Source organism: Diabrotica virgifera, chromosome 1 (assembly GCF_917563875.1).
Source record: "Diabrotica virgifera virgifera chromosome 1, PGI_DIABVI_V3a".
NCBI lineage: Eukaryota > Metazoa > Arthropoda > Insecta > Coleoptera > Chrysomelidae > Diabrotica > Diabrotica virgifera.
The window spans coordinates 20,780,532-20,797,670 of record NC_065443.1 but is presented as its reverse complement, the minus strand read 5'-3'; the positions used below and the strand labels follow the sequence as shown (position 1 = coordinate 20,797,670).

The 17,139-nt window shown below is 31.3% G+C and overlaps 1 protein-coding gene across 1 annotated transcript in view; it reads left to right on the top strand.

The window, feature by feature from the left end:
• The first annotated feature begins 1,007 nt into the window (after nucleotides 1-1,007).
• Nucleotides 1,008-17,139, top strand: part of LOC114324609 (annulin) — a 42,757-nt gene continuing 26,625 nt past the window's right edge. The window contains exon 1 of the mRNA XM_028272476.2: nucleotides 1,008-1,366. Coding sequence (XP_028128277.1) covers nucleotides 1,249-1,366 — 118 coding nt within the window. The 5' untranslated portion in view covers nucleotides 1,008-1,248. The remainder of the gene's footprint in view (nucleotides 1,367-17,139) is intronic.

Below are 17,139 nucleotides of genomic sequence, written 5' to 3'. Positions count from 1 at the left end.
CTATATGAACGTCGCGTCGATTCAGCGATATTGTTCTATCATATGGTATTTCAATAAAACTGAAAAGCCTTCCTACTTTTGATAGATCAATGGAAATGATTCTATCAAATAGAACACTGCTTGACAGTGAGAACTAGCGTTCAGTTGCGTTGACTTGTATTTTGTGGAGTTAAATAGTAAGCATATGAGATGAGGTTAAATTCTTTGTGAAAACCATAGACATATTATAGTTTCGTGAACAATGCCAAATTTTAAATGAAGAGACAACCATATCTGCAAGTTTCTATAACTATACCAGAGAGAGGAGTGCTATGGATAATTAGGAGTGAACAATATAAAACTATAATAAAGCGGGAAAAAAGCTATGAAGCTAATCATTTTGGAATGGAAATAGAAATCCTGACTCTAAACGATATTAAAAATAAAATTAAAAGTATCCGGAGAACCTACAAAGTTGAACTGAATAAAATAATAAAAGCAAATAAAATAAGTGGTACAGAAACAGATGATCTGTATAAACATAAACCATCATAAACCAAAACGTTTAAGAGGTGTTTCCGTTGCAAAAGAGAGTCAGAGATGTTCTTGTTTTCCTATTTTTAAGTACGTTTTTTAAATATTCACACCCAATGTGAACGCCAGCATGCACAATTTTCTTCTTTACAGCCATTATTAAAGTTAGCACTTTGTAGCCTGAATTCAATATCCTTGAAATAGTGTGAATTTGAATTCTATGTTCAGTTGCATAGAATCAACGCTATTGATCAATGAGGTTGACTAATGAGAACCCGCCTTTACTTTATCAAGATTAAATTTACAGAATTTTTTAAATTCTCCTTTGCCAGCTCATAATCTCAAATTTTGCTCATCCATAATCTCGTAGTAATTGCATAAGAATAATATAGTCTTCCGGGTATGAATCGCACATGGAGGTGTTCGAAAAAAACAAATAAAGTATGAATAATTGCGTAGGAGCTATTTCAATCAACCAATGCCAATGTTGGTATTATGAATCGCGCTCAGACAGTCGGTTGTGTGATTACAGACAAGTGCTTTTTGTTATTCGCATTTTTCGCGCGACTCGTGTAAAAATATTTGTAATTATTGATAAAATAGTTTACAATGTCTTTCATAATTGATATTTAGTAAAAGTTGAATGTTTGGAAAGTTTTTTCTATTCCAAATCTAATAATGAAGAATTGGGAATAATTTTCGTATTATATTTGTGTGTTACTGCCTAAAAATACTATGGGAAGGGTAAATTTTGGTACAAGATGTTGTCCAAATCGTTTTTCTTTTTGGAGAGCCAATTGGAAGCCCAATGCCGATTTGCAGCTGCAGCCCCTACCAAAACCTAAAGAGGCTAGTAAGTACTATTTATTTACTTTTTATGAATGGCTATTAATAGAATATTTAAAAATGAATTAACATTAACAAGCAAATACAATTTAACAAAAAAATATTAGGGAATAGGAATTTTGATTATTTTGCCCATCTGAAATTAACTTTATTGCGCATTCTCTTCAAGTTAGCAAAAACTTCATCTCATTCATTAACATATAATTCATCATTACCTTTTGCTCCACAGCCCAGGTTGTTACTTTCGACCCTGCTAGATCCTCTCCATTTATTCCTACTTCTGTACTTGGGCCATACCTATACGACTTGGGCGTTGTCCCATTATGTGTTATTTAGTTATGGTTCTTGCTGGTTCAGAAGCTTCCATACGCTCCTTATAACCCATACATACCAGTCTTTTAATGTCTTTGCCATATTAGACTGTCCGTAAAGTTAATACAATTTGAAATAGTATAGTCTTTTCCAACTGCCATTTGTGGCTGTGGCATACACCTTCATGTTGAAAGATCTTTTTTTAAATAAAATTTAACGTGAAGTAAAACTCCCTGGTGTAGTTGGTATATTTAATAAAAATTAAAAAAAAATTTAAAATTGAAAAGGATTACGTTCAGAACGTTTTCGGACTTATCAGTCCATCATCAGTGAACTCCCTGTCCTTGCTAAATAGCCACAATGCCAAACACTGGTTAAGATGTATGTTCCAACTACATATTAAAATTTGCAAAAGAATTTGGCCTAAATTGGATGCCAATGGATTACTACCATCAACATGATGCTCTACTGTATCACATCAAGAGATTTTTTTAAAGTGATTAGGTCTTCATTGAACCACACTAAGAACGTAATCCTTTTGGATTTTTAAATTTTTTTTTAATTTTTATTAAATATACCAACTACACCAGAGAGTGTTTTACTTCACGTTAAATTTTGTTTAACTAGATGGTATACAGCCAACCTTCGGGTAATATCATGTTTTATCTTTTTTTAAATGAAGTTGCAATATTAGTTGAAATATAAGGAAAAAATATCAGAGTAGATTCCGGGCTGGTAGATTTTGTGTTGAAAGTATAATTATTGTACTTTATCAAATTAAAGAGAAAGGAACAATCAAAAATTTACCTACTCTTACAGGGTGAGTCATGAGGAACTGTACTGTACATACTCCTACCTCGTATAGAGGCCCCTATGGGGAATAACAAATGACCATTAAAAAGTGTCTGCTCCCATTGTTTAATAATATACTTTGGCACTGGATGTGCCTTTTATGTCCCATCAAACAATACAGAAAAAATGTATAAAATAAATAATGCTTTCTCAATATTCACCGCTGAAGCAATTGCAATTTATCAAGCTTTATTATATTTTATGAATACAGAAAATAAGTCTACAGTAATTGTTTCTGACTCACTTTCCGTACTGACAGCTATTCAGACAATAATATTTCCAAGTCATAATTTAAACAACTATATCTTCCAAATTAAAAAAATACTTTATGAAATCTATAAAAAACGAAGAGAAGTGCATTTCCTATGGGTTAAAGCACACATAGGTATCACCTGTAATGAACATGTTGATTTATTAGCAAAAAAAGCCATCACACATGGATCGTTAACCGGACATAAACCTTCTAATCCAGATATATGTGCAATTGTTAAAAATGAAGTTAACGAACAATGGAGACGAACATGGAACGAATCTAGCAAACATAGTTCCTCACAATATGCGATGATTCAACCTAAAGTGCCTACTGAGTACTGGTTTAAAAATTATTCGGTTCCCCGCAGATATATAACTTCCATTATTAGAATAAAATTTGGGCACGCCTGTTATCCTTTTCATTTGGCGAAAATTAACATTTTATCTTCAAATCTATGTCTAGACTGTCAAAAAGAGGGAGACTTAAATCATATATTTTTTGAGTGCTCAAAGTATACTCAACAAACTAATAAACTAATTGAAAATTTATTAAAATATAATATATTTCCACCTCATAATTTATGTTACCTACTTTCTCTAAATAAGAAAAAAATATATGACTGTTTAATGGAATTTATTTGTAAAAGTAAAATCAACCTTTAAGCATTATCCACACATGATTATTTACCTTTGTTTTATCCCATATGTATTTACCTCCTATCCGCGACCTAGTCTAGTTATGTCTAAACGAAATGTCTTGAAGGGTCCCTAGACGAGAAGAAGCAAGTGACCCTGTCTTATTCCTACCTTAACTCCTGAATACAATATTTACAATATTAACAACCACCTTTACGGTAACGTTTCTTTATCTTTCTTATTTTTGTGTTGTTTTATATTTTTGAAATGTTTTTAGTTTTTAAAATATACTTATTGTGACTGGCTGAGTGGCGACAGCCCATGCCAAAAAAGAAAAAAAAAAAAAAAAAAAAATAATATACTTTCGCATTTTGACAGAAATTTATATTCGTCATAATTTTTGAACGGTCAGATCGATGTGTCTCTGATGTTGGTCAATCGTTACACTATTACCACCTAATCAACTGATTTATTCAAACTAGCAAAAAATCAGGTCCGGCTTTAAAAAATTAGTTCGTTTGGTTCTTAGAAAAAAATTCACCCTGTATACGTTTTTTGAAAATTCTAATATTAATTTTACAAATTAGACAAATAGGCAATTAAAATGACTTATTTATTTTTTCCCCACACGATTACTTAATTTTTTATAAAAAAATCAAATTTGACTGTGAATTAAAAATTTGGTAAAGTGAACCATAGATTTAAAAAAAATTAACTTTTATTACAAAAAATAATTTTTTTAAACAAATATTTGATTTATGTTACCACCCAATCAACTGACTTATTCAAACTAGAAAAAAATGTGGTCCGGCTTTAAAAAATTAGTTCGTTTGGGTCTTGGACAAAATTTCACCCTGTATACGCTTTTTAAAAACTCTAATATTAATTTTACAAATTAGACAAAGAGGCAATTAAAATGGCGTATTTATTTTTTCCCCACACGATTACTTAATTTTTTATTAAAAAATCAAATTTGTCAAAATTGCAATTTTACCATAAAAATAAAAAAAATTAAACAACGTTTTTCTTAAAATTAAAAGTTTCACCATTTTTCTTTCTATAACACGTCTAGATCTAAAACTCCCCATAACACTTCTCTTTGGACTCTATAGTTTAACATAGACGTGATCACTTAATTTTTGCGATTTAACTTTGCAATTCACGAAGCTGCATCTTTTATTTTTTTAAATTCATAACTTTTACGAGAAGAAGACTGAAAGTCTACAACAATTGTCATAGTCTTCACAATGGTAAGAGATATCTGCTGTAAAAATTTCAGAAAAAAAAATTAAATGGAACGTTGTTAGCGAGTTAAACCGTGATTTCATCTTTTTTTTTCATTTTTAGGTTAAAATTCCGATTTTGACAAATTTGATTTTTTAATAAAAAATTAAGTAATCGTGTGGGGAAAAAAGTAAATAGGCCATTTTAATTGCCTATTTGTCTAATTTGTAAAATCCATATTAGAGTTTTCAAAAAGCGTATACAGTGTGAAATTTTTTCTAAGACCCAAACGAACTAATTTTTTAAAGCTGGACCTGATTTTTTTCTAGTTTGAATAAATCAGTTGATTAGGTGGTAATAGTGTAACGATTGACCAAAATAAGAAACACATCGATCCGACCGTTCAAAAATTATGACGAATATAAATTTCTGTCAAAATGCGAAACTCGCCCTGTATATTATTAAACAAGGGGAGCATACACTTTTTAATGGTCATTTGTTATTCCCGATAGGAGCCTATATACGAGGTAGGAGTATGTACAGTTCCTCATGACTCACCCTGTATAGTGTTCCTTGACTTAGAGGTCTATGGGCCAGTACCCTTAAAATTATGGTTTGAAATGTTGGCGAAGGCAGGCCTCAGTAATGCATACCTACATCAATGCTGCAGCTAAATGTACATAAATGCAAAAAGTCAAAAAGTGCCATTAAAATGGAGAATAACATTTCACAGTAAGGATATTCTTTATCTCCAACTCTCCAACTCTATTCAAAATCTCTATTCCGGAAGTATTCAATATCTCGAAGAACAAATGATACTTGTTCTGCCATTTGGTGATTTGTCCCTTTCGCTTTCAACGATATTCGTATCTTCTATCCTACTGACGTGATTCTTCCATTGGTTTTTTATATTTAGGGTTCACTAAGTAAGTATTCTTATTTCGGCTGTTTCAACACTCTCTGTGTTTTGGCTGCCTCAGGTCTGGTTTCTGATGCATACCTACGTGTTTATTGGTCGTCTAGATGGCCTTATAGATTTTTGATCTCATCTCATCTCATCTCACAGTTGTGTCGGTTACGCCCACAAGATCATGTCGAGAAGAATGTGACAATCAAGCATGTCGCATACGTGTTTAATACGTATTCAATAATGTTAAGGTCGGGACTCAGCGCTGGCCATCTATAACTTCGATTTGGGATCCAGATTAGGATTTTGAATAAAGATAGATACCTAACTAATGCTGTTTTCAATTAACCTTATTTGTTGCAAATTATAATTATTAATAGGACTTTTGTAATCGGTAAGTAGTCTACGGGACAAGAATGTTTGGGAAACACTAGTATAAGAAGTGTTCATTTATTTATATTATTACTAAATATTGATTTTTAGCTACTTACATGAATTTGCTTTTGCTTGGTGGATTTTTAGCTATATTTGGCCTGATATTATTGTATTGTAAATGATTATTTCATTCATAGGAGATTCTGACCAATAGAAAGCTACAGAAATAAAAATTAAACTGATAATTTTTGATAATATCCCGTCGTCAAGGATATTATGTCAGATGCCCTTCGTTACTACTAAAAAATACATTCGGTGACATTAATGACAATTAATGTTTTAAAAATTATAAAAGTGATGACTTTCAACCGTCAAATATTTATAACAACTGTGTGTTTAATTGTACTAATTTGTACTTACATAAATAAATTACAATAAAATTTTGGTTTTGAACAGTTTTATTCATGAAATAATCGCAACAAATTGCACTCGATCTCTAAAATTATTATCGAATTTTTGCTCTCGTGACACTTTGACATAATTTCACGACTCATAATTTCAGTCGTGAAATTAAAACTGTCAAAGTGCCACTCGGGAAAAATTCGATAATTTTAGAGCTCTTGTGCAATTACTACTGATTATTTCATTCATAGGAGATTCTGACCAATATAAAGCTACATAAATCAAAATTAAGATGATTATTTTTTGATGATTTTAACTTCCAATCGTATAGTAAGATTTTTGATGACGTGTTTAATTCCGACCAATCAGATTAAAATTATACTGAGAATTATCTACTGTAGAAAATTACCGATAGAATTTTTTTAAAAAGATTGTTTCTGTTTAATGGCAACCAGTTTCCTAGTTTTGACAACTGTCACATTTAAGAAAATATCCATAATATACGTATTAAAAAATAATCTTACGAATATCACACGACAGTAAGAATAAATAAGAAAATATTGCTTCATTTTTACTCAAATTTGTTGTCATTGGGCAATAGCCACTCGAGCCCTGCGGGCTCTCGTGTCTATTGCCAGACAACAAATTTTCGAAAAACTGTCGCATTATTTTCAATTTATTCTCACTCTCTTGTGATAATATAGCCGATAATTTTTGATAATTTCCCGTCGTCAAGTATATTACGTCAGATGCCCTTCGTTGCAATGAAAAAATACATTTAGTGACATTAATGACAATTAATGTTTTAAAAATTATAAAAGTGATGACTTTCTACCATCAAATATTTATAACAACTGTGTGTTTAATTGTACTAATTTGTACTTACAAAAATAAATTACAATACAATTTTGGTTTTGAACAGTTTTATTCATGAAATAATCGCAACAAATTGCACTCGATCTCTAAAATTAATATAGAATTTTTGCCCTCGTGACACTTTGACATAATTTCACTCTCCTTCGGCTCGTGAAATTAAAACTGTCAAAGTGTCACTCGGGAAAAATTCAATAATTTTAGAGCTCTTTTGCAATTACTACTGATAATCCTAATCAATTTTTATATTGAGAACTAAAAAAATTTAAACTTTAATTTTTTTTGCCACTTCGTCCTTCATGTCTAAGCCGTTTTAAAATACTATAAGCGATTTATTTACATTTTTTAAAACAGTTATCTAAAATAAGAATCTCGTCATTATAAAAAATATCTCAAAGAAAAACCTTGACTTAGCAGACTAGACGCAAGTAGTTAATGTAACTGATTGTGTAACTTTTATAGGTATTATTTACGTGATTCGTTTGGTTAGTATGAGTATGCGATGTTAGTATGAGATGAATGAACAGATCATTACGCAGAATGAAGGTTAGGCTAGGAATGTGACCTCCTTTAAATTGAAAAAAGTATTTGTCTAATTAATCTCACGTTTCGATATATCTTAAATATAATACATCTTTTTTAATCCGTAAATGGATTTGGTTTATTAAACGTGTTCAAGGTTTCATCCAGTTTAGATCATTTTTCTATTTTTTTATTTTTATATTTGATTTGTTTTAAAAATACATCTGCTCTAGGGCTTCCAATCCCGCAATACCGAGATCTCGGTATTGCGGGATCCCGCGTCATTTTCCAATCCCGCGTGATGCGGGATTACAGGTGCGGGATCCGCGGGATTTGCGGGACTGAAAAAAGCGTACATTACTGCTGTAGTTACGCTCAAAATTAAAAAAAAAACTGGCTTTGCGCCGTATTTTACAACGACGTATAGAAATGTGACTGCACTACTGATTTATCTCCAAAAGCCTCGTAGTTACCAAGTGTCGTGTGACGATGAAACTATTCATCTCCCGGGAGAATCTCCCACCGAAAAGTTTACTTCGAAAAGAAAGAAATTAATGATTTTGTAACGGAAATGAACTTCAGCCCTTTAAATTCATCTGAGAGCAATGATGACGAAGAGGCTGATCAAGTAAGAAACACGTGACAAACAATGTAGAGGTTCCATCATCGGGTTCCGATCTTGATCTTACATTGCAACAGGAGTTAGAGTTAACTATATCGTCAACATGTAATGTATTTACTTTGCCCGTCGCCATCTCGAGCTAATACACTTGAGTCCATTATTAAAATAGAAATTACTCTATGAATCTGGCGAGTCAATGGGAAAATATCTTACATTTATATATAAAGCCTAAAAAGGAATAACGTCGACGAATGGAAGCCGAATGGGAATTTTCTGCTGCTGGCTATATTGTGTCTAAAATACCCAGGATTTTGGCAGATGACAGTTTAGATTTTGGAGTACATACTCCACGCGGTAATATCTACTCTTATGTACGGTGAGCAGAAACTCATCACATCAACATATTTTTATTCATATGAAATGTAGTATAAACTTATACTTTATGTCATACTCATGAGAACGTACTTGTAGTTTATACTCCGTTTTTATTCATACCATCCAATATGTTGTGTTTCCTTTGCAAACAATTTCAATTGAAAGCTTTAGCTAAGCTAAATAATAGTAACTTATAGCTAAGTAATATAGCAACTAAATTAGTACACTATATTATTAATTTTCAGTTGAAATTCAGTTGGTTGTTTTTTTAAATTTTGTTGGTGTATTTTTTGAAGATAGATTTTTGTTTTTCCTGTATTTGTTACTGTTTTTTGTGAAGAAAAAACAGTTGTGATCTCATACTATTAGTAATACTTAAATAAATGTGGAGTTAGTTGATTAATTTATTGTTTTATTTGCCTTATAATAATATGACTATTTTCAATATGCGGGATCCCGCAAATACCGAGATCCCGCGGGATTGAAAATTCTTAGTCCCGCAAATACCGAGATTGAACTCAGGCTGCGGGATTGGAAGCCCTAATCTGCTCGTTCCCTTTATATTTTTACTTTTTGGTAATTTAAGAGAGTCAGTTATTTCTGAGTTTTCTTCTGCTCGTAGTTCGCTTCTGCGCCCAGAGTCTCACAGAAAATTCGTTACTTTTGTGTTAAGTACATACTGCTTATTTTTTATCTTTTTCGTACACTTATAATTCAATCTTCGCTGGTCCGATCTTCGATCTATGTCCATTGCTGGGCGTGGATCTGCCTCATAATTTTCCATCTATTTCGATCTTATGCCTCCTGCATCCAATTGCTATGACAACGTTTTAGATCATCAGTCCAACTTGTTGGTGGACGACCTCTGCTTCGGTAGGCATCATCTCTTGGTCTCCATTTCAGTATCCGCTTTGTCAATCTGTTATCTGTCATTCGAGCCACGTGACCTGCCCAGTTCCATTTCAGTGTTGCTATTCTTTCTACTGCATCAGCCACTCCAGATCTTTGTCGTAGCTGATTGTTTAGTATCTTGTTTCGTAGTGAAACGCCCAACATAGCACGCTCCATTGCTTTTTGAGACACATGCATCTTTTGCACTGTTCTCCTGGTCATGGTTAAACCATAAAGTTGTATGTCCACTGATTAAAGATTTTTCTTTTAAGACATATTGATATGTCAGAAGATTTGAAAATATGGTTCAGCTTGCCAAAGGCTGCCCAAGTCAGTCTTATACTTCATAGAAGCTCAATGGTTTGGTTGTCTTTTCCTATGCGAATCTCATGACCTAGATGTTTATAAGTTATTAACTGGTCTATGTATCTTGTACCTACGCATATCTCTTCTCTGACAACAAGATTTGTCATCATATGGGTTTTAGATATATTTATTTTCAATCCCCCTTCTAGCGAGGAAAGGTAGAGCTAATTTAAAAGTTCTTTGGCCTCATCTATCCTATTAGCACAATATCATCTGCTAATATTTACACTAAAAGTTTATTATTTTCGTCTTTGACCCTTAATCGGAAAGGTCTCGTCTGTGAGACGATCTTCAATATACATTTATTATTATTTATAAATCCGTATCCGACAAGTTGGCAACGCTTCCTACACACCGACTGGTCAATTAACCTTTTTATGAATTTCTAACCAGTATACGAGAACTTGTGCCTGAAATATAGGATAAAATAAAGTTATCGTAGTTTGTGAGACGATACCTCCTATCGTTATTGTGAGCTATGGCTAGTTGCTCTATGTATTTCTACAGATTTTGAAAAAACTATTATGAAAGTGATATAGCGGTATAAAATATAATCACGAGAGTAATTAAGAATCATCGGATAAAAATGTCGATGATAACGAAGATAATTCACCTGTTGACCACGAACATTCAGAAGATAGAAGATAAAAAAGCAAACGTAAAGATAGGTACTTAGATGGTGTTAAACTGAGGGTTTAACCCATATACTGAGGGTCTTGTACAACAAAATAACGATAATTTCTGCACTAAACAAGGAAACATGAACATGAAGAGGGTCAGTGATTGCTGCAGATGATAATCTTGATTTTTTTTTCAATATTTTATAAAATATGTATCTACCTATGTAGTTAACACGAATCATCGTTTTCGTGGTCTTCCCACTGATCGTCTTCCTATTGGGGAACTGTCTCTCGCTGTCCTTACTACTCTATTTGTTGTCATTCGGCTTATGTGGTCATTCCATTCTTCTGTTTCTTACCCAGTTATTCATGTTATCTGTACTTCTCGCTCTGTCCCATAGAGTATGTATTAAAATCGATTTTCGAAGAGTTTTCATCTCTGCTGTTTCGAGCAATCTTTTTGTCCTCTCTGTGTCGGGTGGTGTTTCTGTCGCTTATATTATTATTGGTCTGATGACTGTTTTGTAAATTCTGCCATTCATTTCTTTTCCGATATAAGCCAGTACGACATTGTAACAATGGATATATAATTTAGCATATTTAAAAGTTTGAATAAGGTTATTTTGTTTAAATAAATATTAATATCTTACATTAAAATGACAAAAATGTATTGGGATTATAATACAATCATCTTTGAGACGAGACCTTTCAATTTATGTTCAAAAATGTGACCTGTCCGGATAAGGGTAATCTAGTTTGATAAAACTTTGTGTTTTTCTTATTTTCTATGTAATAGGCACAGAGCCTGTGTAATATTTTGTAACAAAAATAACTACTAGATTAGAGAAAAACAAATATTTTTCGAGAAAATATCATTTTGGTACGGATTAATAAAATTATTTGCCAACTTCAACAATTTGTCACCTTTGATAGCAAGGTCGTCCCGAAAACAAGTTAATAGGTATTGTGCACCATCAATAAAACCAATAAAATTCAATATTTCAGTATCCATAAATACTGGTTTATAAATAGAAGTGTCTTATTGTAACAGGCAAAATTTAGACATTACAAATCGGCGATAACCTTTCTTAATATTAATTTTCGCCAAACAACAATTAAGATAAATATGAACTTTGAATTTTGATATAATAGGTGTCTTAGTCACTATCGATAAGAAAATATTGTAAACGTCACGGAACGTCTGACAAACGGGGCAATGGGGGTCATGGTAATGTTATTTTGAAAACAACAATAATCTGAGAAAATCGATCATCCTACACAGGACCAATTTATTTGTCAACAAAGGTGAATGTGTTTGCCACATATTAATGAGCAAAGTTGACCATATTAAATAGGTCTGGATCCCGCGTATGAAAGAAAAGTTGATTAATAGCAAGCTGAAAATTTGTTAATAGCTTAAGGGTGCCTAGTCGGATAAACTTTGATATATGGGAACACTGGAACAGGGGCAGTTTTAATTTTGGAACAGGTTAAAAATTTGGAACGGTCACACCACGAAATCGGCACATTTATTTTGTCCGACAGAACAGACTTAAACTCTCCGAACAGAGATTAAACTCTCATGCATCAGACTGCTAATTATCACCTGTCATAATTTCTGTCATTTGACATATTCTACATGTTAAAACTCATTAAAACGCCCATTTGGTGATAAATAGCAGTCTGATTTTTGCATGAGAGTTTAATCTCTGTTCGAAGAGTTTAAGTCTGTTCTGTCGGACAAAATACATGTGGCGTTTTCGTGGTCTGACCGTTCCAAATTTTTAACCTGTTCCACAATTAAAACTTCCCCTGTTCCAGTGTTCCCATATATCAAAGTTTGTCCGACTAGACACCCTTAAGCTATTAACTTATCATCCCTCTCCTTAGTCACTAGAACTTTGTCATCGTCATCGTCATCTGCTACATTTAATTTCATTTGCAACAAATCACACTTGTAACAAGTGTCTTGTTTCGGTTACTCAAAAGCCAAGTTCAAGTCATGAAAAGTTTTACTATACAGTATGTTCCTGTAAGTTGTATCCATATTATGGAAAACTTTTTTATCATTAATTTTACGAAAAAAAGTTATTCTTCATAAAAAGCTCTTCATGGTCCAAAACCTAAGATTTAACCAGCAAATATTACATTTTTTGAATATTATACGAGGTATGTCAGAAAGTTTGAATTTCACTCACGAGTAAAATAGCTTTATTTTTCACAATATTGAAAATTGCTATTATGAAAAGTTGTTTGGAATTAAAAACTATATTCTAGTATGCAATTACATCCTTATAATTGAAATTTTTTTTTTGAAAAATTATGGATAACTAACGTTATTTTCAGTTATTTCAATTCAGATAACTCTTTTATTATTAATTTTACGAAAAACTTGATTCTTAATAAAAAGTTCTGCATGGTCTAAAACCTAAAATACAACCATCTTATGTCAAATTTTATCAATTTTATACGAGGTATGTCAAAAAATATGAATTTCGCTCAAGAGTAAAATACGTTTATTTTTCACAATATCGAAAATTGTTATTATGAAAAGTTAAAGGTGATACAGTAGCGATCAACAGGTAGCCAAAACGCGTTCCAAGATTGCGGCTGTAATTTTGAATATTTTTTTGAGATATTTGGCACACGCATTCGTAATATAATAAAGAATGGCGGTACAGAGCCCAATTTGAAAAATATATTAATATGTGGACATTACTCTGTAATTAAATACAATATTAAAAAAACGAGCCTGTACCGCCATTAAGAAGAACAAAAAAATACACTTTCTTCAAATAAACTTTTTTATCCGATGCCTACATTTTGTGTCATTTTGGAACTACTAATGAAATAAAAAATTTTAGTAGTTCCAAAATGACACAAAATCTAGTCATCGGATAAAAAAGTTTATTTAAAGAAAGCGTATTTTTTTGCTCTTCTTAATGGCGGTACAGGCTCGCTTTTTTAATATTGTATTTAATTACAGAGTAATTTCCACATATTAATATATTTTTCAAATTGGTCTCTGTACCGCCATTCTTTATTATATTACAAATAAGTGTGCCAAATATCTCGAAAAAATATTCAAAATTACAGCCGCAATCTTGGAACTCATTTTCGCTACCTGTTGATCGCTACTGTTTCCTCTTAAGAATTAAAAATTGTGTTTCAGTATGTAATTACATCCTTCTAATTGAAATATTCTGAACTATCCCACATAACAATTTCATGTTCTTAGTAGATTCATAGAACATACTTTTCAGAAAAAGTATATACTTAGAATATGCGTAATTACCATTGCGAATGTGCAGAGCATATACTGAGTATATACTACATTACAGTACTTAAACGTTCTATGTATATACTTAGAATGTACTACCGCACTTCTTTTCAGTATATACCAAGAACATACTTTTTAGAAGATTCTAAGGAGGTGCTATAAACCTTCTATTTATATACTTAGAATGTACTATCGCACATATTTTTAGTATATGGGAAGAATATTCCAAGGAAGTGCTATATACCTTCTAGTTATATACTTAGAATGTACTATCGCACATATTTTTAGTGTATGGGAAGAATATTCCAAGGAAGTGCTATATACCTTCTAGTTATATACTTAGAATGTACTATCGCACATATTTTTAGTATATGGGAAGAATATTCCAAGGATGTGCTGTATTTCTCAGAAGTATTTCAACATCACCCAATCTCATCCTAGGTTTTACTAATATTATTTACATATTCTAATTACATATGAGAATGTAGTTATTACATTCTACAATATTACGTAAAAAGTAAGTATAAAATATATAAACTTTAGTTATGTTATATAGGTACCTATGTATAATAAATATTATATGGGTAAGTAGCCTATATATAAAATATAAGTAATATATTTAGTTATTATGTGCACATCAAAATAAAAATGCTGCTTATATAATTATATAATAGCCAAATATATATAATATGTATGTAAATTACTAAAATTTATAGGTATAGTCGGTTCGCTAAACTCAGACGCAACTGGCTAGATATTTTAGTCGATAATTTTTTTGTTTTTTGTCAATTTTGCAAAAATTGGCAAAATTACTAACTATTTAGTGATTATTAACTATTTAGTAATTATTTTTTGCCAATTTTACTAAAATTGGCAAAATTACCGACTAAAATATCTAGGAAGTTGCGTCTGAGTTTAGCGAACAGACTATATCTATATACATTATACATACTTTTACTTACTAGGTATTTAGGAAATATTGAAGTACCAATATGAATTTATTATTTTCAAGCTGCTTTTTATGTTCTTAAAAATATTTTAGTCCTTGTAGCTAGAAATATTTCGTCTTCGCTTCGTCTTAACAGCGTAAACATAAATGCCTAACTGTACTCTGGAAACTATTTTCATATTTTGCCCTTTCGTTACCTACCCCCTTCCCTTGTGCAGGTATAAAATAATATGCAATGCAAGGGGTCAGAATGACAATGAATAGCCGTTTCCGGATTCCCGAAAATTATAGGTAAAAATACTTATGGTATAAACTCAAATCAAAATAGTATTATATTCATTTCAATTCAAAAAGGAACGAGAATTTCTCATTTTTCTTCAATAGAATTAAGTTTTAAACTTTTTTACCATACAATTAAAACGGTTTAAAAAAAATGAATTAGATAGTTCAGTAGTACCTATCAAAATACCTAAATTTTATTAATTATTCTTAACGCGAAGTTGATAATCTATATAGGCTAACATTATTCTTCTTCCTATAGGTACGTACATACAGTATATTATTTTTTAGATATTTTAAAAGTATATACAAGTACGTGTTAAGCATATACTTACGCATATACTAAGAATATTCGATTAAGGTATATTCTAAGAATAAACTTTTACGAACATTCCGAGATACTACGTAATACACGAATGTGCTCAGTATATTCGGTGCAAGAATATTCTTCGAAGCACATGCAAAGAACATGAAATTTAGAATGTTTTTTATGGTACATGCTATGCTTGTACTACGCATATACTAAAAAGGATATACTTCGACGAATGTTGGTAGGATATGCTTAGAACGTGATGCGAACATCATTGTTATGTGGGATAAAGGTACTTTACTTTTGATCGAGATTTATCTTTTTTGACATACCTCGTAAAAAATTGATAAAATTTGATATAAGATAGTTGTATTTTAGGTTTTAGACCATACAGAACTTTGTATTAAGAATAACTTTTTTTCGTAAAATTAATAATAAAAGAGTTATTAGAATTGAAATAACTGAAAATAATCCATAATTTTTCTAAAAATTTTTTTTCAATTAGATGGATGTAATTGCATATTAGAATATAGTTTTTAATTACAAACAACTTTTCATAATAGCAATTTTCAATATTGTGAAAAATAATGCTACTTTACTGTTCCGTCTCCTTATGGTTTAGTTAATTTTTGTTTCAATTTTATTTTACATGTAGATGCATATCAGAGTATTCCTAAAGCTTGGGTAAATTATTTTCGAGAAATCACTTAATAGATTAAAATACATTCATTCTTACCCATAGTTCTGGGTAATATTTGTCAATTGTATTCCTGATTCTCTTTATAAAGTTAGGTAGTTAGAAAGTTTGTGCGAGGCAAGCTATGTTGCTGCTTCGTGGAAGGACAATGATGACCATAGATTAATAATATAGTATTACCGGATAGATAGGCAACTCACTGTAAAAATTTGGTTCCTTTCGCCACTTGCGACCGTAGTGTTAACTAATCACCATTTGGCGGGAAATTTAAATGGACAAGCATTAATTTCATCCGTTCAGCGCCTCTTGCGGGCCCTTTCGTTACTAATTAAAATATCTTCTTTCTCACCTATATTATTAAAATAAAATACCAGAACTTACTAAGCTTGTTAAAGTATTTTATTTAAATAATATCTAAGTAATCCTCATAAATTATTCGGAATTCCCAAGTTACAAAAATATGTTATTTTTGCTGTAAAATTTAGTAAGGAAAAGGGATATAAAAAAAGTTATGACAATGTTTTTCTAAATATAGGTACGTGTATTTATTTGTTGTTTCAGATAAAAAAATTATAAACTAATTACTATTTACCTATCTATGCATTTTTCTAACTTTTCTATGATTTGTACACAACGGTACACAACAATAATAAACCATGTTCAGTTTTTTTATTAAAACAACACAAAAGTTCTTTCGTTTCGTAACTAAAACAAAACTACACTTTATGAACGAAGGTTAAGGAACCAACTTAAATTGAAATTACTAAGAACAAATCGTTAAAGGTAATACAATAAAAAATAAAAACTGTAAACTAATGGAAAATTTTTTCCACTAACTGTCATTACTTTTGACAGAATTGACATTGCCGAGTTAAGCCTCGTTTGATTATTTTATTTATGACATTCAGATATGGCGTTAACATAAATGATTGGTTAAAGTCTTCGTGAGCGAGATAGGCTGTCATTTCTCTTTATTAGCTGACGGTAGTGAAAGTGATTGGGGAAATTCCCCAGTTTGTTCATATAAGATTCCGGG